The following is a 17,106-nucleotide window of genomic DNA, read 5'->3' as shown; positions in this document are numbered from 1 at the left end:
AAAAATTATTTTTTTCCTTTTTTTATTCTCACCTCTCTCTCTCTCTAAACTCCGGCGAAGGGAAACCCTTCGCCGAAGTTTAGAGAGAGAGAGAGGAGAGAATAAAAAAAAAAAAATTTCTTTTTTTTTTTAGAGAGAGAGAAAAAAAATTTGAAGGTCGCCGGCCGGCGACCCATGTCGGAGAAGATGATGATGTGGCGTGACTTGGCAGAGAGAGAAACATGATGGAGGAGAGAGGGTGACGGTGTTATAACGGAAGGGGGTCATATGGGTATTTTTCGTAAAGTAGGGGGCCAGGCGGGAAGCTGGTCACAAAGTTGGGGGCCATTAGGGAAATAACCTTTACATGTATTAACTACAAACTTTTTGAATTTCAAATCATTGTCCTTAACTACTGAGTTAAAAATTTGCAGATAGGGATGAGCTAAACGACGATGCTAGACTTCAGAATTGGCTCGAGAACCAGAAGACAAGGAAGGAGCAAAAAGGGAGACTAAAGTCAGTCTAGCTTTGGTGGAGGATAGACGGAAAAAGGTCTTCGTCAATCATTCCGACGAGGAGTCTCCCACTGGTTGGAATTTCCTGAACAAAGAAACAAAATCTATCGATGACGACGAAACAACTAAAATCCGAAGGAGATGTGATGATCCAAATATTGGTCATCAGTTGACGAAGTCAATAAGTCAAAGAAAGCCCAAGGATCAAACTGGTTAACTAGTCTTCAAGTCATTAGGGAGGTGAATACGAATGAGATATGTCATTTAAACTCAGAATTGGGAGGTCTCCACGTGTATCGTAGTAGAAATTTTGTCGATAATGAAATATATCAACAGTTTCGACCACTGCGGTCGAGATACGTCATCTTCGCCAATTAAAGAGTGCTCCATATTCTGAGCACAAAGATAAATAGAAGATAACCTAAAAAATTGATTTCCTTCAATTAAACATGAAATAAGCTTTTTTTTCTTTCCCTATTGGGACAAGTGATCACAAACACTCCCAATAGTTGAATGTATTAGTTTGCAAGATTGGGGAAATCATCTTGCATTAATGAAGCATCATTTTCCATTGATGAAACATCATATATCTCTTGAGACGTATTAAACGCCGTAAATATGAATAAACAAAGTTATAGTGGTTATTGGTGATGGTTGTTCGTCGTAGAAGAAGTAGGGTTTTATGATGGAGTTTGGGGTTGAAGAAAGATGAACATCGCGACGACAAAAAACTTTAATATATTTTAGTGGCATTTTTTAATTTAATTTTTGAATCCCTATAAATATTTATTTATTTAAATAATGTTCCTCCATTACCAAGCGGTCCAGCACCCAGCCACAGTCTTGCGTACCAACTAGGAGGACGTTTCCTATATAACCTCGTAAACGTTCATTGCTATCAATTGGGTCCATAGCTCAGTGGTAGAGCATTTGACTGCAGATCAAGAGGTCACCGGTTCGAACCCGGTTGGGCCCTTTTTTTTGTCCAATTAATTATTTTATTTGTCTGAGCCCTTCTTGCCAAATGGTGACCTTTCCTAATTCTTTTCATGTAGACTCAACGGTGATACTTTATGAATATGGCAAATTCATCAAAAGCTAACTAATCTTTTTAGTCCCCTTCATCTCTAGGATGCAGAGTGGATTCTTTGGTCTTATTTGGAGAATAAGATAATTTATTTTTCTCGTTTATAAAATAGAAGTTGATGGACTTGAAGAGTTTTTTTTTTCATTCCTAGCTAACAACTTTGAAAGTGTGTACGAGGGAAGTAATACAATTACTTAGATTTTCGACCCAGTTTTTTTTTATTAATGGCTATAAAGATTTTCAAAACACTTGATGAAAGTTTATTGTGAAGAAGATGCCACATCTGTTATTAAATCGAACTTTATTTATACAATTACTTAGATTTTCGACCCAGTTTTTTTTTATTAATGGCTATAAAGATTTTCAAAACACTTGATGAAAGTTTATTGTGAAGAAGATGCCACATCTGTTATTAAATCGAACTTTAAATAAATAAATAGCATTTTAACAAATAACAACAAATCGTCAGTTCAACAAAAAAAAAAACACAACCTCAGGGGCATAAAGACTTCCAATCATTAAGAAGACAACTTAATTTTTAAACCCAACTATCAAAATCTTTTTTGGCCTCTCATACATCTTCATCACCACAACTTCCAACCATTTGTCTCTCTAGATTTTAAGACGAAACTTCTTGTGTTGAATCTCTCTCTTTCTCCCTCTCTCTCTCTCTCTCTGGGGCTTAAGGCAAAAACATAATGAAACTTATTCCCGACCAACGACATTAATTGGTTATAGATTAAAGATGGTAAGAATGAAGAGCTCTTGCCCGTTTCAAGGTTTGAGTTGAAAGTCAATAAAATGAGCTAGTAACTCTAGACTAAGGTGCTTTCAGCGAAGGGGCGGGGGGGGGGGGGGGGGGGGGAACTGGTAGGGGCTTGGAGTCGGTGTTGAACATGAAGATGAAGAGGGGTAAAAAACAAACATGTTTATTTTTAAGTCTTAAGTACGTTACCTTTTAATAATAAGTCAATTTGGTCCAATTGGATCGACCAAAGTCTTCATACCGCCAACTTTTTTTAACTTACCCACACACTGAGGCCGCCCCGGGCCAAACCAACTAAAGCGGTCGTTTTGAGCCCTATCGTAGTTAAGGACTTCAAATTTCGAATTTTTTATGATACAGTCAAAATAATAATTATATTTCAAATAGATACAAGAGATGAGTTAAGTTATGGCTCAGTGGATAAGAACATGATTTTATGTAAGAGATCAAGGATTTCATTTCTCTTCTAAACATTATTAAGAATTTTTATTTTATTTTTTCGAATATGCACTATATTAGGGCTCCAAAGTTTAACTTCGCTTGTGGCCTCCCAAAGGGGTTAGCCCTAACTGCACATCATGTCTAGCCGAATAACCTAACTATGGATGCCGTTAAAACATCTCTTGGTTCTCATATCCTCTTTGTTCACAACATTGTTACACAAAATCAATACAAAACAATCAACAACAAATCTCAGTTACGACATCTTTTTTCCTTCAAGAGAGTCCTTATTGGAATTAATTATAGGGAAATTTTATAGGCAATGCGCCAAACTTGTGAAAGGCAATGTGTTTTCCACCTATGACTTGGTCAAAAGAAGTCGACCAACTATAGTTAAAGGGTATGTCCAAATTTGAAAGTGCGTATCACCCATATTTTATTCTTTTCTTCTTCTTCCGGCAAACAGTCGCTGGTCGGTGATCTCCAACCGACGATTTTTTTTTTTTCACTTCCTTCTTCCTCCTCCCTTTTCCTTCCTTAATCTTCTTTCTTTTTCTTTTCTATCTACTTCTATCTCTATTCTCTCTCTAGCATCTCCGACGAAGGGGTAATCCTTCGCCAGAGTTCTGGTCTGAGAATCAGACCTTGGTCTGGACTTAGCGATCCAGATGAAGGGTCTGATTTCCAGACCCTTTAAGTTTCCAGAAAGGTCTGGTTTTCCAGACCTCCGGCGAAGGGTTACCTCTTCGTTGGAGATGCTAGAGAGAGCAGAGATAGAAGTAGAGAGAAGAAAAAGAAAGAAGTAAAAAAAAAAAGTCGCCAGTCAGAGATCACCGGTCGGTGACTGCTTACTCCTTCACCAGAGATAGAAGAAGAAGAAGAAGGAATTTAAGGAAGAAAATATTTTTTGGTTATGATTGTCGGCCAGAGATTCGTCGCCCGACAATCTCCGGCCGCCGACAACCTAATATAATAATAAGGGGATGGCATTAAATTTAAAAAAAATAAAATAAGGGGATGGCATCCAAAAGAATGTTTACTGGTTAACCAAGTTTTGCTAAAAAAATTGTTTGTCCTACTTGTAAAAAATGTTGTGTTAATGATATTGAAAGAAACTGATAACACAAATATCTCTTTCTCTGTACAAACACTTACAAGAGTTAGACTATAAACACAAATATTTATAACCTTATCGATGGGCAAACCTCAGTCCCCAGATGTTCTTGGTAAACCACTCTAAATCCTCAACGATCGTTATAACTCGAAATTCAAACAGTTGTTGTACATTATTACTTTCTGGCTTTCTCATTACCTGCAGAACAAATTTGAATGGTACTAAGAAACTGAATTATGATTTCGTTCCTATTTTATAACTCAAGATTCTGCAAAATTTACTCACCAAATATACTAGATTTTAATGGAAATCGAAGTGATGAACCTTTCGTTTTCAGATCCTTCAATTGCTTGATTTTATTTGTTTTCTCGCTTTTCCCTGAACTACTAGTTTCTCCTGTTAAAGAAATGCTTCTCTTCTTCACTTTCTCGTGATATACTGTCGGTGGGGCAAGCTTTAACGGAGGCAAGTTTTCTAACTGAAACGTTCTTTGCACCTTCTGAAGATTATTCAAGATCTCAAACTGTAAAACACAATATGGAAAGGAAATTAGTTGCGGGTGAGAACAAATTAAGGAAACAGAAAACAGTTATCATCGAAATGATCTAGGGACTGATTTTTTTTTCCAACTATTATCAGCTGAAAATGTTGACTGGCCATGACATCAGAAACTTCAGACCCTATTAAAGAGTTGTAATGGGACTTTGACCCAACGGTTTGCATCTCCCTTAATTCCCGGAGATCACGGGTTCAAATCTTGGTGGAAGTTGTTTATCTCAAGATTTATCCCATATAATTACAGGACACAACAAGTAAAAGTAGTGTAGATGGGTTTTAAGGCTTCCGAAGGTGGCCTTGAACGGTCTTGATATGGCCTTTAAGGGTCCAAGTGTAGTGTTTATGGCGGTTAATCTGCTTATTCAATTCATATTGTATCCTCACAATATAGTATCCTGATGATCTATTAATGCCACGCGATGACTCTTGGAGTCCTTCGCCAAAAAAAAAAACCATAAAAAAGTTAATTGAAATTCATTTCAATGTTATGTTTCAATCAACTTTACATATGGATTAACCATTGAGGGGGTCGTGGAGTGGTTGAACACCTAGGCGTAAACTCACGAGGTGACAGACTTCGTAAACTCCCAGGCAATCTATCAATAATTTATTCTTATGTATGATATATATGGTTAAATACTTATATCTTTTTCGGCCCCAAATCACCCCATAAATGTCCAGGATTCCATTTTGGCCCTAAATTTGTCTTACTTTGCAATATTGCCCTTCAACTATTTGTCTTTAACTTCTTTCATTTTTTGTATCTTCTCTCTTATTTCATTCTCTTTTCTCTACTTCATTTCTCTTTGCTCTTTTTCAGTCGTCGCTAGCAGAAGGTTGACGACACTTTGCTGGCGAGAGGTGGAAAGGAGGAAAGAGTGATGAAGTGGAGGAGGGAAAAGAAATAAGACAGAGAGAAAAGAATAAAAAATAACAAAAGAAATTAAAGACAGCTGAAAGGCAAAACAGGAAAATAAGACCAAATTGGGAGCCAGAACGGAAACCCAGATACTTATGGGGCCAAAACGACCAATTCGTCACAAATTGGGAAAGGAATTCACACTACACACACATATATGTGTGTGTGTGTGTGTCTGCTTGTTCAGAAACTCCATTGTGCAAGAGCATATAACCAGAGAACTGTCACGCCGAATGGTGAGTAGGACACGTCCTGAATTCTTACTTCAAAACAATGGTCGGGTGTGTTAAAAGTTTAGAATGATGCATGAATAAGTGGCGATACCAACAGAAAAGAAACAAACGCAAGAAAATTCCAGATAAGAAAGAATCTTAATTACCCGCGAGATCTGCTGCAGCCCATAAGGTTTCTCTGCATCAGATTCATATGAATGTTGAGTGATGCCCGTTGTACCTTGTGTTCGTTTTGGTCTCAATAAAGAACTTTTTACCAACCCGTTATTTGTAATCACAGATTTATTCCTAGATCGTTGTTTCTTTTTCCTAGGCAGACAAACAGGGCATCCTGCTGAGGAGTCACCGTTCAAGGATTCAGTTTCTTGAAACTCGCATTGAAGATGGGTTGCATGCCCACAATTGAATACTCGAATACCAGACGTCGAATGCTTCTTCGTAAGAGAGTAATTGCAGATAGAGCACAAAAGACTCTGTGGTGCATAACCATGAGAAGCACCCTTTTTTAGTAGACTCATGGTATAGAAAGTATCTTCTTCGATCAACGATTTGGCAGTGTCCTGACATGAGAGTACAAAGTCAACATACAACTTTTAAAAGCAAAAACAATCTTTCAACATACAACGATTAGTCATAGGATATTGTAGAACATCTGAGGATCTCCATAAAATGTTTCTGTATAAAGTCCACATTCAGAGGTGTTTGGTGTCCGACAAAATGTATTTCGCATGATATATATAAATCTTTATATATATACATACATATATATATATATTTTAAATATTTATACGTGTACTTCCAATTTTAGATTCTCAAATATAAAATAGAACTCCCCCACATTTCTTCCTCTATAACTTCCCTAACATTTTTCCTATTAAGGAGGTTAAAGTGTAGTCATTAGCAGCTACTTCAAGTGATAATCATCTAACATACATGAGAGAAAACACACGCCAATCAGAAGTAACAATATCAGATATTTTTCATTGCATTGCAGCCTATAAAGTATAAACTACAACATGCACATGCTTTAGAGTAGTCTGTTTAAAGCATAGAAACCTGAGATATAGAACAACTACAAAATCGGATTGAAGATTCTGCAACCACTAACAAGTATGGGTGCATTAGTTTTATGTTTAACATTTTACAAGAGCATAAAAATTTCGTGTGAGATGCATGCTTTAATATATGCTGATAAAAAGTGTAAATAGGAAGTCGAAAATACCAAAATTCTTCTTTCGAAGCCATAGGTACCAAGCATTCCCAGTATGGTGAGTTTAAAATCGCCAAACTCTTGGTCACCATTATCAGAAAGGAGTTTTGCCATGATTGATGGAAGGCGTAAATATCCAATCATCCCCTCGACAATTTCTTTTATGAACTGCGCAAAAACTTTTCTGAAAATATGAGCTCCTTTATGGGACTGTGATATCCTCCATTTATATGTGGCTGCTTCTTTATCATCTTGCAAGTCAAACATCTCTTTTGTCTTACTAGCATATTTTCCTTCCAATGGCATTTTGCCGTCATAAGAATCTCTTAAAGGCTCACAAAACCTGCATGAAGCCCAAGGATCATCAAGATGAGAACTTCAATAGCAGATCACTTGTTGGGAGCCGCTCACAGTAGTCCATGTTCATGTCAAACGCAACATATATGAGCTAGCATGAGGAAGATTGATATTAACTTACGAATCAAGCAACTGGAACCAAAGAGACTCTGATTCCTCAGGATCCAAGCGCACGGTGTTCCGCTGGCATAAGCCAATAGAGGCATGCAATATATCGCGAATAGAATTCACCTGAACAATATCAATATTAACCATTACGCATGTTTGTTAGATTAACACTTGCCAACTTAATAAGTCTACAAGATTCTATATCCATCTACCAACCTCTCCCATCATTAAAATCGTGTTAAGCTGCCCCTTTTCAGTAGGGCTACTGCAAACTATATTTTCAACTGCCGCTTCAAGAGTTCTAAAATTTTCGTTGAGGCCTGATAGAGTAAGAAGCAGAGCACTCCCAACATCACCAACTCTTTCTAGTAAAAATGCAGCTGCATCTATAACTTGATATTCCTGGCACAAACGCAAACAATTCTCCACTCTATAGCTTTCAAACGTCTCCAAGAATTTGAGAACTGAATGGCGTTCATACTGACACAATAGCTGCAAAAGAAAAAAAAAAACAAAGATAAGACATTGAGAAGAAATGTGTATGAGGACCCTTACTAAAATTTCCCAAAAACAGCGAAGTTTTAAAAGAAACTAGAAGTCTAAACAGTGAATTGGCGTGTGCAGCTTGATACAATAGAGAAAGACGTATACAGATATCCAACAGGAAGTTCCTCCAAAATGGCCATTTCTAAACAATATGGGGAAGATGAGGTGAAGATCCTTGAAAATTGGCAAAATGATCTCCATCTATTAGTGTAATTTTTCACAAGATTGGAAGATGACGAAAGATCCTCCAAAACAACAAAAGAATTCTATATCCATTAGTTTGAGAAGAGACAGTGAATAGGACAGGAAAACTAATACCGACCCCACAAAGAACTTAATAATCCATCACAACTTCTACTTCGCAGGGCGTGAAGCATATGTGTACTTTTTATCCAAAAGCCAGCAGCCAGCCTCGTAAATCTGCCTTAGAACTAGATAATACAGCAGTACTAAAGATAATTAATAAATTAGAATGTAGCATGTTTGCTAAGAGTTAAACATAACAAATTTAGCAACATAGAGGCTGATCACTCGGGAACACAAGTTAGTTGTAAGTAACTCGTGACTTAGCTAGAGGACTGGCCTAAGACGAGTCCTATCAGATCCCCGAGTAATCACAAAGTGACTCGTGAAGTTTGGATCATGTCAGATGATCCGCATCACTTGACTTGGAGAGTGACCCGGTTGTGTTGAGTCGTAAAATGATTCTGGGACACAATCTGCTCGATCTAATTTTTCTTCTGATCTTGAGCTGCTTAAGCAACTGAAATAAATTGCAAAACTTATCCTTTTTCTTATTTTTTTCCTCTTCTCAAGCTTTATTTACTTCCACCTTTGAGATATAAGTCTGGATATATAACCAGACACATAATTGCAAAACTTGGGACTTGTTATTAATCTAGTCAGTGTCAGCTCCTAGTGCAACAGCATTAGACATAGGGTTAAAGGTAAGTAAAATTTGAACAAAGAGGCAAATCACTGCATCGTAAACAACAATACGGAGTACTCCTACAAAAGAACATACTGATACTTAGATTGACTGCTCACCTGGAGATAAAGTTCTACCACCTCGTCAGTTACACTAATTGATTTATGCTGTAGAAGCTTCGGGAAACCAGAGATTCTCTCTAAATACGATTCCACTTTTTCGTCTTTTACTCTTCTTCCATTTGGTACATCCAAAACATATTCCTTTTCCATAGCAGAGAAGTCAAGTCTCCCGGACAAGTGAACCTCAATGGTAGTCTTTAAATAAAGAAAGAGGCTTTTAGGATGAGGGTGAAGCTCAGACAGGATAGTTTGACTCTCTTTATGGAAATGATCAATGGTCAAAAAAAATGTCCCCTCTCTGCAAAAAGCGAACCACAAAGGCATGCTGATAATTAGATTTCACATAATAAAACAACAACACTGTTGATCTGTTAAACCTATTTGAAAATATACCTGCTTAGAGTAACCAGCTCAGGAACTCGGGAAATAACTGCTGAACGAAAAGTCGCTAAATTATTATCTCTCAATTGTAGCAACATGTTGTTGATAAAAGAGAAAGCATGAACAGGTTCCTCCCGATCTTTCAAATAGCTATCTAAAGCATCAACGTGCTGACCTCTAGCAGTATGAATTAAGCCACAAACCTGTGGATCGACGTACTTATCACAAATTGATATAGAATTGCCGAGTAATGATTATTTTTATTACTACAAAGAGGAATTATCAGAATCATTGTTCAGAAGTACCGCCATACTAGTTGGTAAACAATAAAAGATGTCTAAAATACCTGGTAATATTGAGCTTTCTCACAGAGATGCAACAAATGAAAAGAATCCCAGTCAGTTTCTGGAACGACCCTCAAAAGGGCAAGCACCTGCTTCTCTCTTCTTTTAGAAGTTTCGTTTTTCTGATTGGGACTCTCTGAAGTCAGGAACTCCAGGACATGACTTAGTACAGGTTCTGAAATTGTAGCTCTTTCATATGCAACAAAGCAGGCAATGAACTCAAGCAGATGACCTTTATCTTTGCTTGAAGGCCATACTTCTGGGGACCCAGTATCAACCGGAGAAGAACGGTCAACTCCTAAGATGTCCGAATCAACAATACAAGTAAGAGCATTTACTGTGTGTTGGACCATCAAATTCTGGTTTTCTTTGCTCGTTCCATTATTTTTATCGTTATCTTCCACACCCCCGTCATCCAAAACAAGGTTAACATTTGAAACTTCTTCCAAGAAAGCAAGTCTGAGAACATCTAAAGTGGCTTCAGTGTCCATCCACAGAAGATGGTAGAGATTTGGGTAAGCTCCAGTGGGCGGTTTGAATCCCTTCACTACATCTGAAAGCTTCGCAACTGAATCCTCGAGAAGAAAATGCACAAGTTCCCTTCTAACTGATGGCAAGCGAGTAGGAGAAATTTCGCCGTGTCCTGAAAGGTTAATGTCATAAGGATTCAGTCTCTCTAAAAGACTTTCCAGATGTTTATATCCACGAGAGATGTTGGAGATCCAAGCGTCTCAAAATGAAATAATCAAATTAAAGAAGGTTCGCAACTAATAATGGAAACAGTTTCACGTTTCGCGATACTCAATCGAACGGTGAACGTAGAATTGGCACATATTGGTATTAAATAGCTAGCTTTCTTTTTCCTGCTATTAAGGAATGAGTAACTAATGGGGTTTAAAGGTTGGGTAGGTTTAAGATAAGTCCAGATAAATAATACAAACTCCCCAAAACATCCTTGCATAAGTTTCAAGCACCAACTTCAAATGCATACCTGGAGGAAAAGCAAGACCTGTAAAACAATACTTCAGATAAACAAGCATCCGATACCTGTATCATGAAGAAAATAACCATTTAAGAGTAGGGATAGCTTGTATAAGCTTTTCCATATATGGTTCTAATAAAATCTCACTTGAATAACCAGAGGGAAGAAAGTAGAGTAACATAATATTGAAAATGACAATGTTAACAAATACACCAAGGAAACTATTTAGCAAATAACAGGACTCCACTGTTTTCCTACTTTATTTTCTTTCTTCCAAACAGACCAAAAATATCTTCTTTTTGTGCTTGGCAAATAGTACAAGTTATAGAAGGATACCCGATAGCAGATGCATTTTCTATGTGTTTATTTTGCAAAACCAGCAAAAGCTCCTCCAATGGTGCTCTGTAATCATCTAAACCTTTGTTGAAAAGATATATCAAAGCTCCGTATAGCCCATGTTCTCGACATAACCTTACTACCTAAAAGCCCAATTCAGAAAGAAACATCCGAAATTATGTATTTAAACTAATTCCTATGATTATACAAATTTTACTACTTGATTGACAAAGATCTTCGAGCTACATTATCAAAGTTACCTGATTGAAATCCAAAGAAGAAATGTCCATGTGAAGAACACATTGTTCAACACGTTGTAACCATCCTTTGCTGCTATAATGTTCTACCAGTGCTTGCATAATCTATAAACCAATAAAGACAGCATAACTAAAACATAACTTATCTGATAAAAAACATAATTAGAAATTCACAAAGTAGTAAACACTATGGCATGATAAAGTGAGTACTGTTCCAACCTCTAACTAAAACATCCATTTGAAGATCAGTGAACTAAATTTGAAAATATATGCTTTACTCAAAGAACTCAGTAATAACTAATAAGACATCCAAAAGTTGGCCAAAATTCACCTTTGTTGCTATACAATAAGTGGGCAAATTAAAAGTGGAAAGATATAAGCCTGAATTTGCTAAATATGGTGAATATTGACTTCTCAGAAATACCTCGGGAGGTAAACAGCCCAGCATGTCCTTTAGTATGTATGGCTCCAAAAGCTCCAAAAATGTACCTGTTACCGCGGATAAGTTGAAGCCAACAATGAACAGTCATAATATGAAGTTGCTCTTCAAAAGGAAGATATTGATAAGAAAACTGGATATAATTCATGCAGAAATATTAAAACTTAATGAGATAAGCCACCATTATAGAGGGAAAAAGGTATAAAAAATCTTCAAAAAACGCTGTAGAGTGAAGGATATCTGAACATAAATATAATTTGTAGTTAGAATGCCTGCCGAATATCTGTCAGCCAATGTGACCTGAAGCATGTCGATCAACTTTAAAATGACAATATCAAAATCAGATTAAAAAAAATGAAATCATGCAGAACGAATAGACAGCAGCACGGACAAGTATTACCATCAACTTAGTAAAATTTCAACAAAATTAAGGGGACTAACCAAATTATCAATAAATAAGGGGTTTCATTAATCAATTAACTGATAAGCCAAACCTTTTTCCATTTCATTTTTGACAAGACGATAAGAACTCAACTATCACAACCTATCCCTTTTGGACAACCACTTAACAACTTGTGAACTTGCAGCCATCCTGACAACCTCTAGACCAGTGTCATCATAACAAACCCATAAGATGGCTACAACACATTTTAATTCAGTATGTAATATCTATAACAAGTTAGTTTAGATTATTCTTGTAGCTAATTATAATTTCTATGATTCTATCACATATGTACCTATTGGAGTATATCTTAGTTTGTCTATCACACACAAATAATCTTACAAATTTTTAGGCAGACACTGGAGATATTAACATTTAGAGTAAAAGATAAAGAAAGTCCCCTAGAAACATGTAATATAATAAAAGGACAGGCTAAATATAAATATTTCCATAGATGGATGCATGGTGCCAAGTGTTGCAACTTGCAAATTTATGATATATTTCAGTGAACTTCTGTAAATAACTACATATACAATCTCTAAGAGATCCAACTCTAATTCATAGCTCGAAAAATTGAAAGTCAATAATGTAAAAGTTATTGGATGCATGTCATGTCCAAACTTCTTACCTCCATGTTTGACAGCCACAAATTTGGAGAATATGTCGTCAAAAAGTATGTCAATCCTTTTGATGTGGACGCAAAATTCTACTGCAACACCACCAACCCTAGCAAATTGCTCCTCCATCTCAGTCTGCACAGAACTACTTATACTCACTGAATCATCTAGTTGTTCCCTGCCGATTTGGTTACAGAATGCAACTGACATGTAGGAAAATACTTCATCCACGTACGATAAGACCAATTCCACAAGATATGGCATTATAGCCTCCCGTATGGCATCAACAGTTCTTGGAAGATCAATTACACCATGTGCTTGACCATCATAGAGCCTCATTGCCATGTCTAATGCACCCATCCAGTCACCTGCCTTTTGCAAAACCTGGATACGTTCCTTCCATGGAAGTAGGCGAGAAATCACAAGTTGCGTTGAACCAATTATATATACAGTAGCTCCTCTAACAGCTATACAATTGTGATAAGCCTTCTCAGGATTCCCAAAGACATTAGAAAAGTAAGTATGATAAGCAATAAGGTCATCAGCTCCAGAACCATTTGCAGAAAAACTCGACCTATGAAGCTCAGTTCCTTCCTTCGCAAACAGACAGAGATGTCCTCTCAATGTTACAACCACCAACATCTGGATCAGAGAGAACGTAGTACCCATACTCACTTTATAATAATACGCTTTTTCATATAATTTATTTTATGAAAAGGAAAGGAATAGAAAAATGCATTTCTGCATTGCTTACCTGGTCATCCAACCAAGCTACACCTATTGCTGCACTATCAAGGGTCCATTCTCTATATACTTTCAGCTCTGATTTAACCAACTTGGCGACTTGGACTTTGCGGTCCCATGCTATTGCAAGCAATGAAGCTTTGTCTGATGTCTCAGTAGAAACATTTTCTGGTAGACAAAGTAACTTCAGATAAATAGAAAGTATAGCTCTGAAATGGAACAATGTTAGTTCATACCTGTAGTCTGCATTGTACACTTCCACGCAGTGTAAGGCATGGAACCTTCTCGAACCCCATCAGGCTTAGGGAGTTGAGCATAGACTTCCAAGTTGGGAGTAAGCCTTACCTACACGAAAGATAAGGCGTTAATGCGTTCACAAGCAGGCAATTTATATGTAAGTTGAGCAACAAATCAAGTAGGCAATTCAGATATGTGGGTATTTTGAATTATCATCTAACGACTTCATACCACTAAAGCAGTTTGATGGGTGACAAAGATGACCACACCTTCTTCGACCAAGGACGATGCTTCGCTGAATAGCTTCCAACGAGCCTCTGCCCCAACTACTCCTCCAACAACACCACCCATCATGCTACCTATACCACTTGAGGAAGCTGTAGCATTGCCAGGACCAGATGTCAAAGGGCCCCCAGAGACATCAATCAGAAGAGGAGAAGCAGAGAGTACAGTGCCTGTTCTTTGACCATCAAGAAGACACTGTTTCGAGCAAGGGACAAACGAGATTCTCATTCATATGTTAAGTAGGGGAACTCAAGAACTAACTAATTAACTCCTGATTTTCAAGCAACAGTAATTCCAGACAAACCTGTGTGTTGTTGGAAAATCGATTAAGCAATGGAACCACTGAAAACGTGTGTAAGAGAACAAGCCCTTTACAATCACCAGTAACAGCTTTAAAGTTACGGGTAACTTGAAAATCCTGACCTAGAAACAGGGTGTGAACTACTGGTGCAGTATGTTCCCCAGCAATTAGTTTTGCCACTGCAGCCCTAGGGATATCCCAAAGTGTAATATGACCATCTCCATATCCAACTAAAAGAAGGTCCCCTTGCTGGTTGAAGCACATAGAGGTTACGGGAGAGACAGATTTATCACCTTGAGACCCAAGATACAACATCTGCAATATAAAGGAGATAATTTCAGCGTGAAGTAAATCAGCAGCAACTAAATCAACATAACATGAAATGTTAGTCATATGCAAACAACAAACACAGATCCTTATATACACGGGTTCCTTTTTTTCTGAACAATGTATACACTAACTTCTATTTATTATCAAAATAGTAAGCTATCCACTACCCAAAATAAAACACTCATTGTGTGAAACAGTCTGCAGATCATTGATCTTCTCATAGATTACAAAAAAAAATACATTTAGCTCTTTAAGGGGAATAATACTCCTTTTGTGCAACCTTCCACTAGACAAACATATAATTAAACAAGGCTGCATGAAATAACCTTGGTGTCCATATGATCAGCATAATGAGGAGAATATTTACTGGGAGCAACAAGAACAAGCCCTTTTGACATGCCCACAGCAATGAAGTTAGCATGAACAGCTACGACTTTAGCAGAGCCATGATCACGTCTGAATGCCTGAGACGATATTGTTCGAGTTATCATATTATCAGGATCTATTTGTAAATACCCTACGGCAGGTGGCCCTCTCCGAATACCCTCAAGCCTCATTGGTTGAGCTGCCACACCCTCTTCCCAATCCAAACCAGAAAAAGCATGTCTCTTTTCAAGTTCCTCAGCTAGCTCCAAAGGCTTCATAAATGACTTCCCGTTCCTTCTATTACTCTTCTTACTATCCGATCGCACCAATATTTGATCAACAAGCTCAGTGGTGTCACTCTTTTTAGTATCATCCACAGCAAGAGTTTCTTCTCCCTCTTTAGCACTATCTGTAATTGTATCCAACCTCAAAGAATTTAAGTCCTCCAAATATGTTGCCCCTTCATGCTCAGGACAAGAAGAAAGATTCTGCTCTTCAGCATAAGCGTTTGAATTCAATTTACCAGCATCTTCTGTAATTGCAACAGGGGCAGGTATATGATCTTCATTAACATGGGTAGAATCCAAAGTTGAAGATTTCTCATCCAAATTTGTAGTATCCTCATTTGAATCTGCTATATCCAAAACTGATCGAATTTCAACTAATTCAGAAACTTCTACTTGTCCAACTGAAGTCTCTTTAGCAGGAAATGCTTCAGTTTTCTCAGGTAAAACTTCTGCAACCACATACCCTCCTGAACCATTTTCATAAGAATGTTCTCCCACCACTGTTTCCACTGGAGAAGAGAGAAAGTTCTCGCCTTTCACATCTTCCTCGCCTAAATTCGTTTCTATCTCCCTACTTTCAGATCGAACACTACTAGAAGCATCATTCGAAGAAGGTAATCTATCAAAATTGGCATTGTTATTATCTAATTCAATCTCCGAGGCACCAATCAAAGTACTAAATTCTTCAGTTTGTAAAGATTTTCTCTCTCTACGAGACTTAATAGCTGCCGCATGAGGAGTGGGGATAGAGCGAGAAGCTGCTGCAGCAGCAGCAAGTGCCGCACCTGGTTTAGGATTAGGTTTACTACTTCCAAACAACGTAGGCAATGGACGTGATAAACTACGCCCTAAAAACAACGAATTACCAGAATACTCACCAGAACTTCTCCGATTAAACGAACTAACTCTCGAATCAACAAACCTTTCGTCCAATTTTGAACTATCAGGAGATTTTAGGGTTTCATCAACGGTCGATGAAACTCGAGAAGTTGAGGTAGTTTCAGCACTGGAAATAGAAGAAACATCTTCATCCTTAGAAGGAATTTCATTTTTAGAGAGAATAGATGAGTCTTTTCTAGAGAGAGAAAGATCAGAGATGCGTTGTTGATGAAGAATTTCGGTAGCAGAAGTAATAGTGTGAGAAGAAGTTGGTGAAGAGGAAAGGGAAGAAGAATCAGAATCGTTTAGAATTTCATCGACGGTTCGGTGAGGGAAGTTGTTGAGATCATCTTCATCGTCACTGGTTTGTAATTCGAGGAATGAATCGAGATCTAGCGCCATTGGAGGTCTGTTGAGCTTCTTCGTCATCATTGAAGAAGAAGAAGAAACTTCGTTGTCAATTTGGAAGCTTCTTCCTCGCTCGCCATCGTTTGAAGAGAGCGACCAGAAAAGATAACTTCCGGTATGAATGTTAGTAAGCCTAGCCAACTGTCACGCCTATAAAATTTTGGCTAAGTAATGGGCCCGTGATGGGCTTATGTCACACCCCTTTTCTTGACGGGAGCCTTTAAAATTGGCTATAGAACCCAACAAGATATCACATTGGGCCTAAAAAGTAGACTTGGACTATGTTTGACACATTTTATGGGCTAAGAAGGGAGGAATTACTTAGAGATATATGAAGCATTAAGGAATACTCTAGAAGGTTTCTACACACTTCCAAACCATTATATCTTACACATGTCTTAACCGCTCGTTATAAGGTTTTAGTACTAGTATAAATAGGGGTTAACCTCGTCATTTGTTAATCATCCAAGAAGTGATCCAAGCAAGGAATCAAAGCAATAGTGTAGAGTTTGAGTGACTTGGGAGTTGTTCCAAAAGCTTTCTTGTAATACTTTGAGTTCATCAATAAAGATCAAGTTCTTGCAT

At 37.6% G+C, this 17,106-nt stretch overlaps 1 protein-coding gene and 1 non-coding gene across 3 annotated transcripts; one reads left to right on the top strand and one right to left on the bottom strand.

The window, feature by feature from the left end:
• Positions 1 to 1,401: 1,401 nt before the first annotated feature.
• On the top strand, positions 1,402 to 1,473 carry TRNAC-GCA (transfer RNA cysteine (anticodon GCA)). Its single transcript has one exon. It is a non-coding gene; the product is annotated as a tRNA-Cys (tRNA).
• A 2,336-nt stretch (positions 1,474 to 3,809) lies between these two features.
• Positions 3,810 to 16,657, bottom strand: SETH5 (transducin family protein / WD-40 repeat family protein). 2 transcript variants are annotated; one of them, XR_015239632.1, is made up of 19 exons: positions 14,908 to 16,657; positions 14,255 to 14,566; positions 13,897 to 14,145; positions 13,665 to 13,773; positions 13,439 to 13,596; positions 12,696 to 13,326; positions 11,611 to 11,675; positions 11,190 to 11,291; positions 10,930 to 11,072; positions 10,603 to 10,658; positions 9,614 to 10,254; positions 9,280 to 9,470; positions 8,884 to 9,184; positions 7,507 to 7,782; positions 7,300 to 7,413; positions 6,838 to 7,168; positions 5,762 to 6,175; positions 4,191 to 4,428; positions 3,810 to 4,103 (listed from the first exon to the last, which is right to left on the bottom strand). XR_015239632.1 is itself a non-coding variant. In XM_086672834.1 (19 exons), exons 1-19 carry the CDS (start codon positions 16,543 to 16,545, stop codon positions 4,081 to 4,083), a joined length of 5,988 nt encoding a protein of 1,995 aa, XP_086528960.1. In that variant the 5' UTR covers positions 16,546 to 16,653; the 3' UTR covers positions 3,810 to 4,080. The 2 variants fall into 2 exon arrangements, 1 of the variants encoding a protein (XP_086528960.1); XM_086672834.1 differs by having other exon boundaries at positions 7,304 to 7,413; positions 14,908 to 16,653.
• Between the last annotated feature and the right edge of the window lie 449 nt (positions 16,658 to 17,106).

Source organism: Eschscholzia californica, unplaced genomic scaffold (genome assembly GCF_041429995.1).
Source record: "Eschscholzia californica isolate CP2 unplaced genomic scaffold, dmEscCali1.0.p SCAF_4, whole genome shotgun sequence".
In the NCBI taxonomy this organism is placed as follows: Eukaryota; Viridiplantae; Streptophyta; class Magnoliopsida; order Ranunculales; family Papaveraceae; genus Eschscholzia; species Eschscholzia californica.
The sequence above is the reverse complement of the archived record's forward strand: the minus strand, read 5'-3'. Positions and strand labels throughout refer to the sequence as shown.

Excerpts from the sequence above, each read along its gene's own strand:
- SETH5 (XM_086672834.1), bottom strand. The coding sequence starts at position 16,545 with ATGATGACGAAGAAGCTCAACAGACCTCCAATGGCGCTAGATCTCGAT. Across the intron at positions 9,185-9,279 it reads GAGCTGGTTACTCTAAGCAG|AGAGGGGACATTTTTTTTGA; the intron begins GTATATTTTCAA and ends CGCTTTTTGCAG. Across the intron at positions 4,429-5,761 it reads GGCTGCAGCAGATCTCGCGG|TTTGAGATCTTGAATAATCT; the intron begins GTAATTAAGATT and ends TGTGTTTTACAG.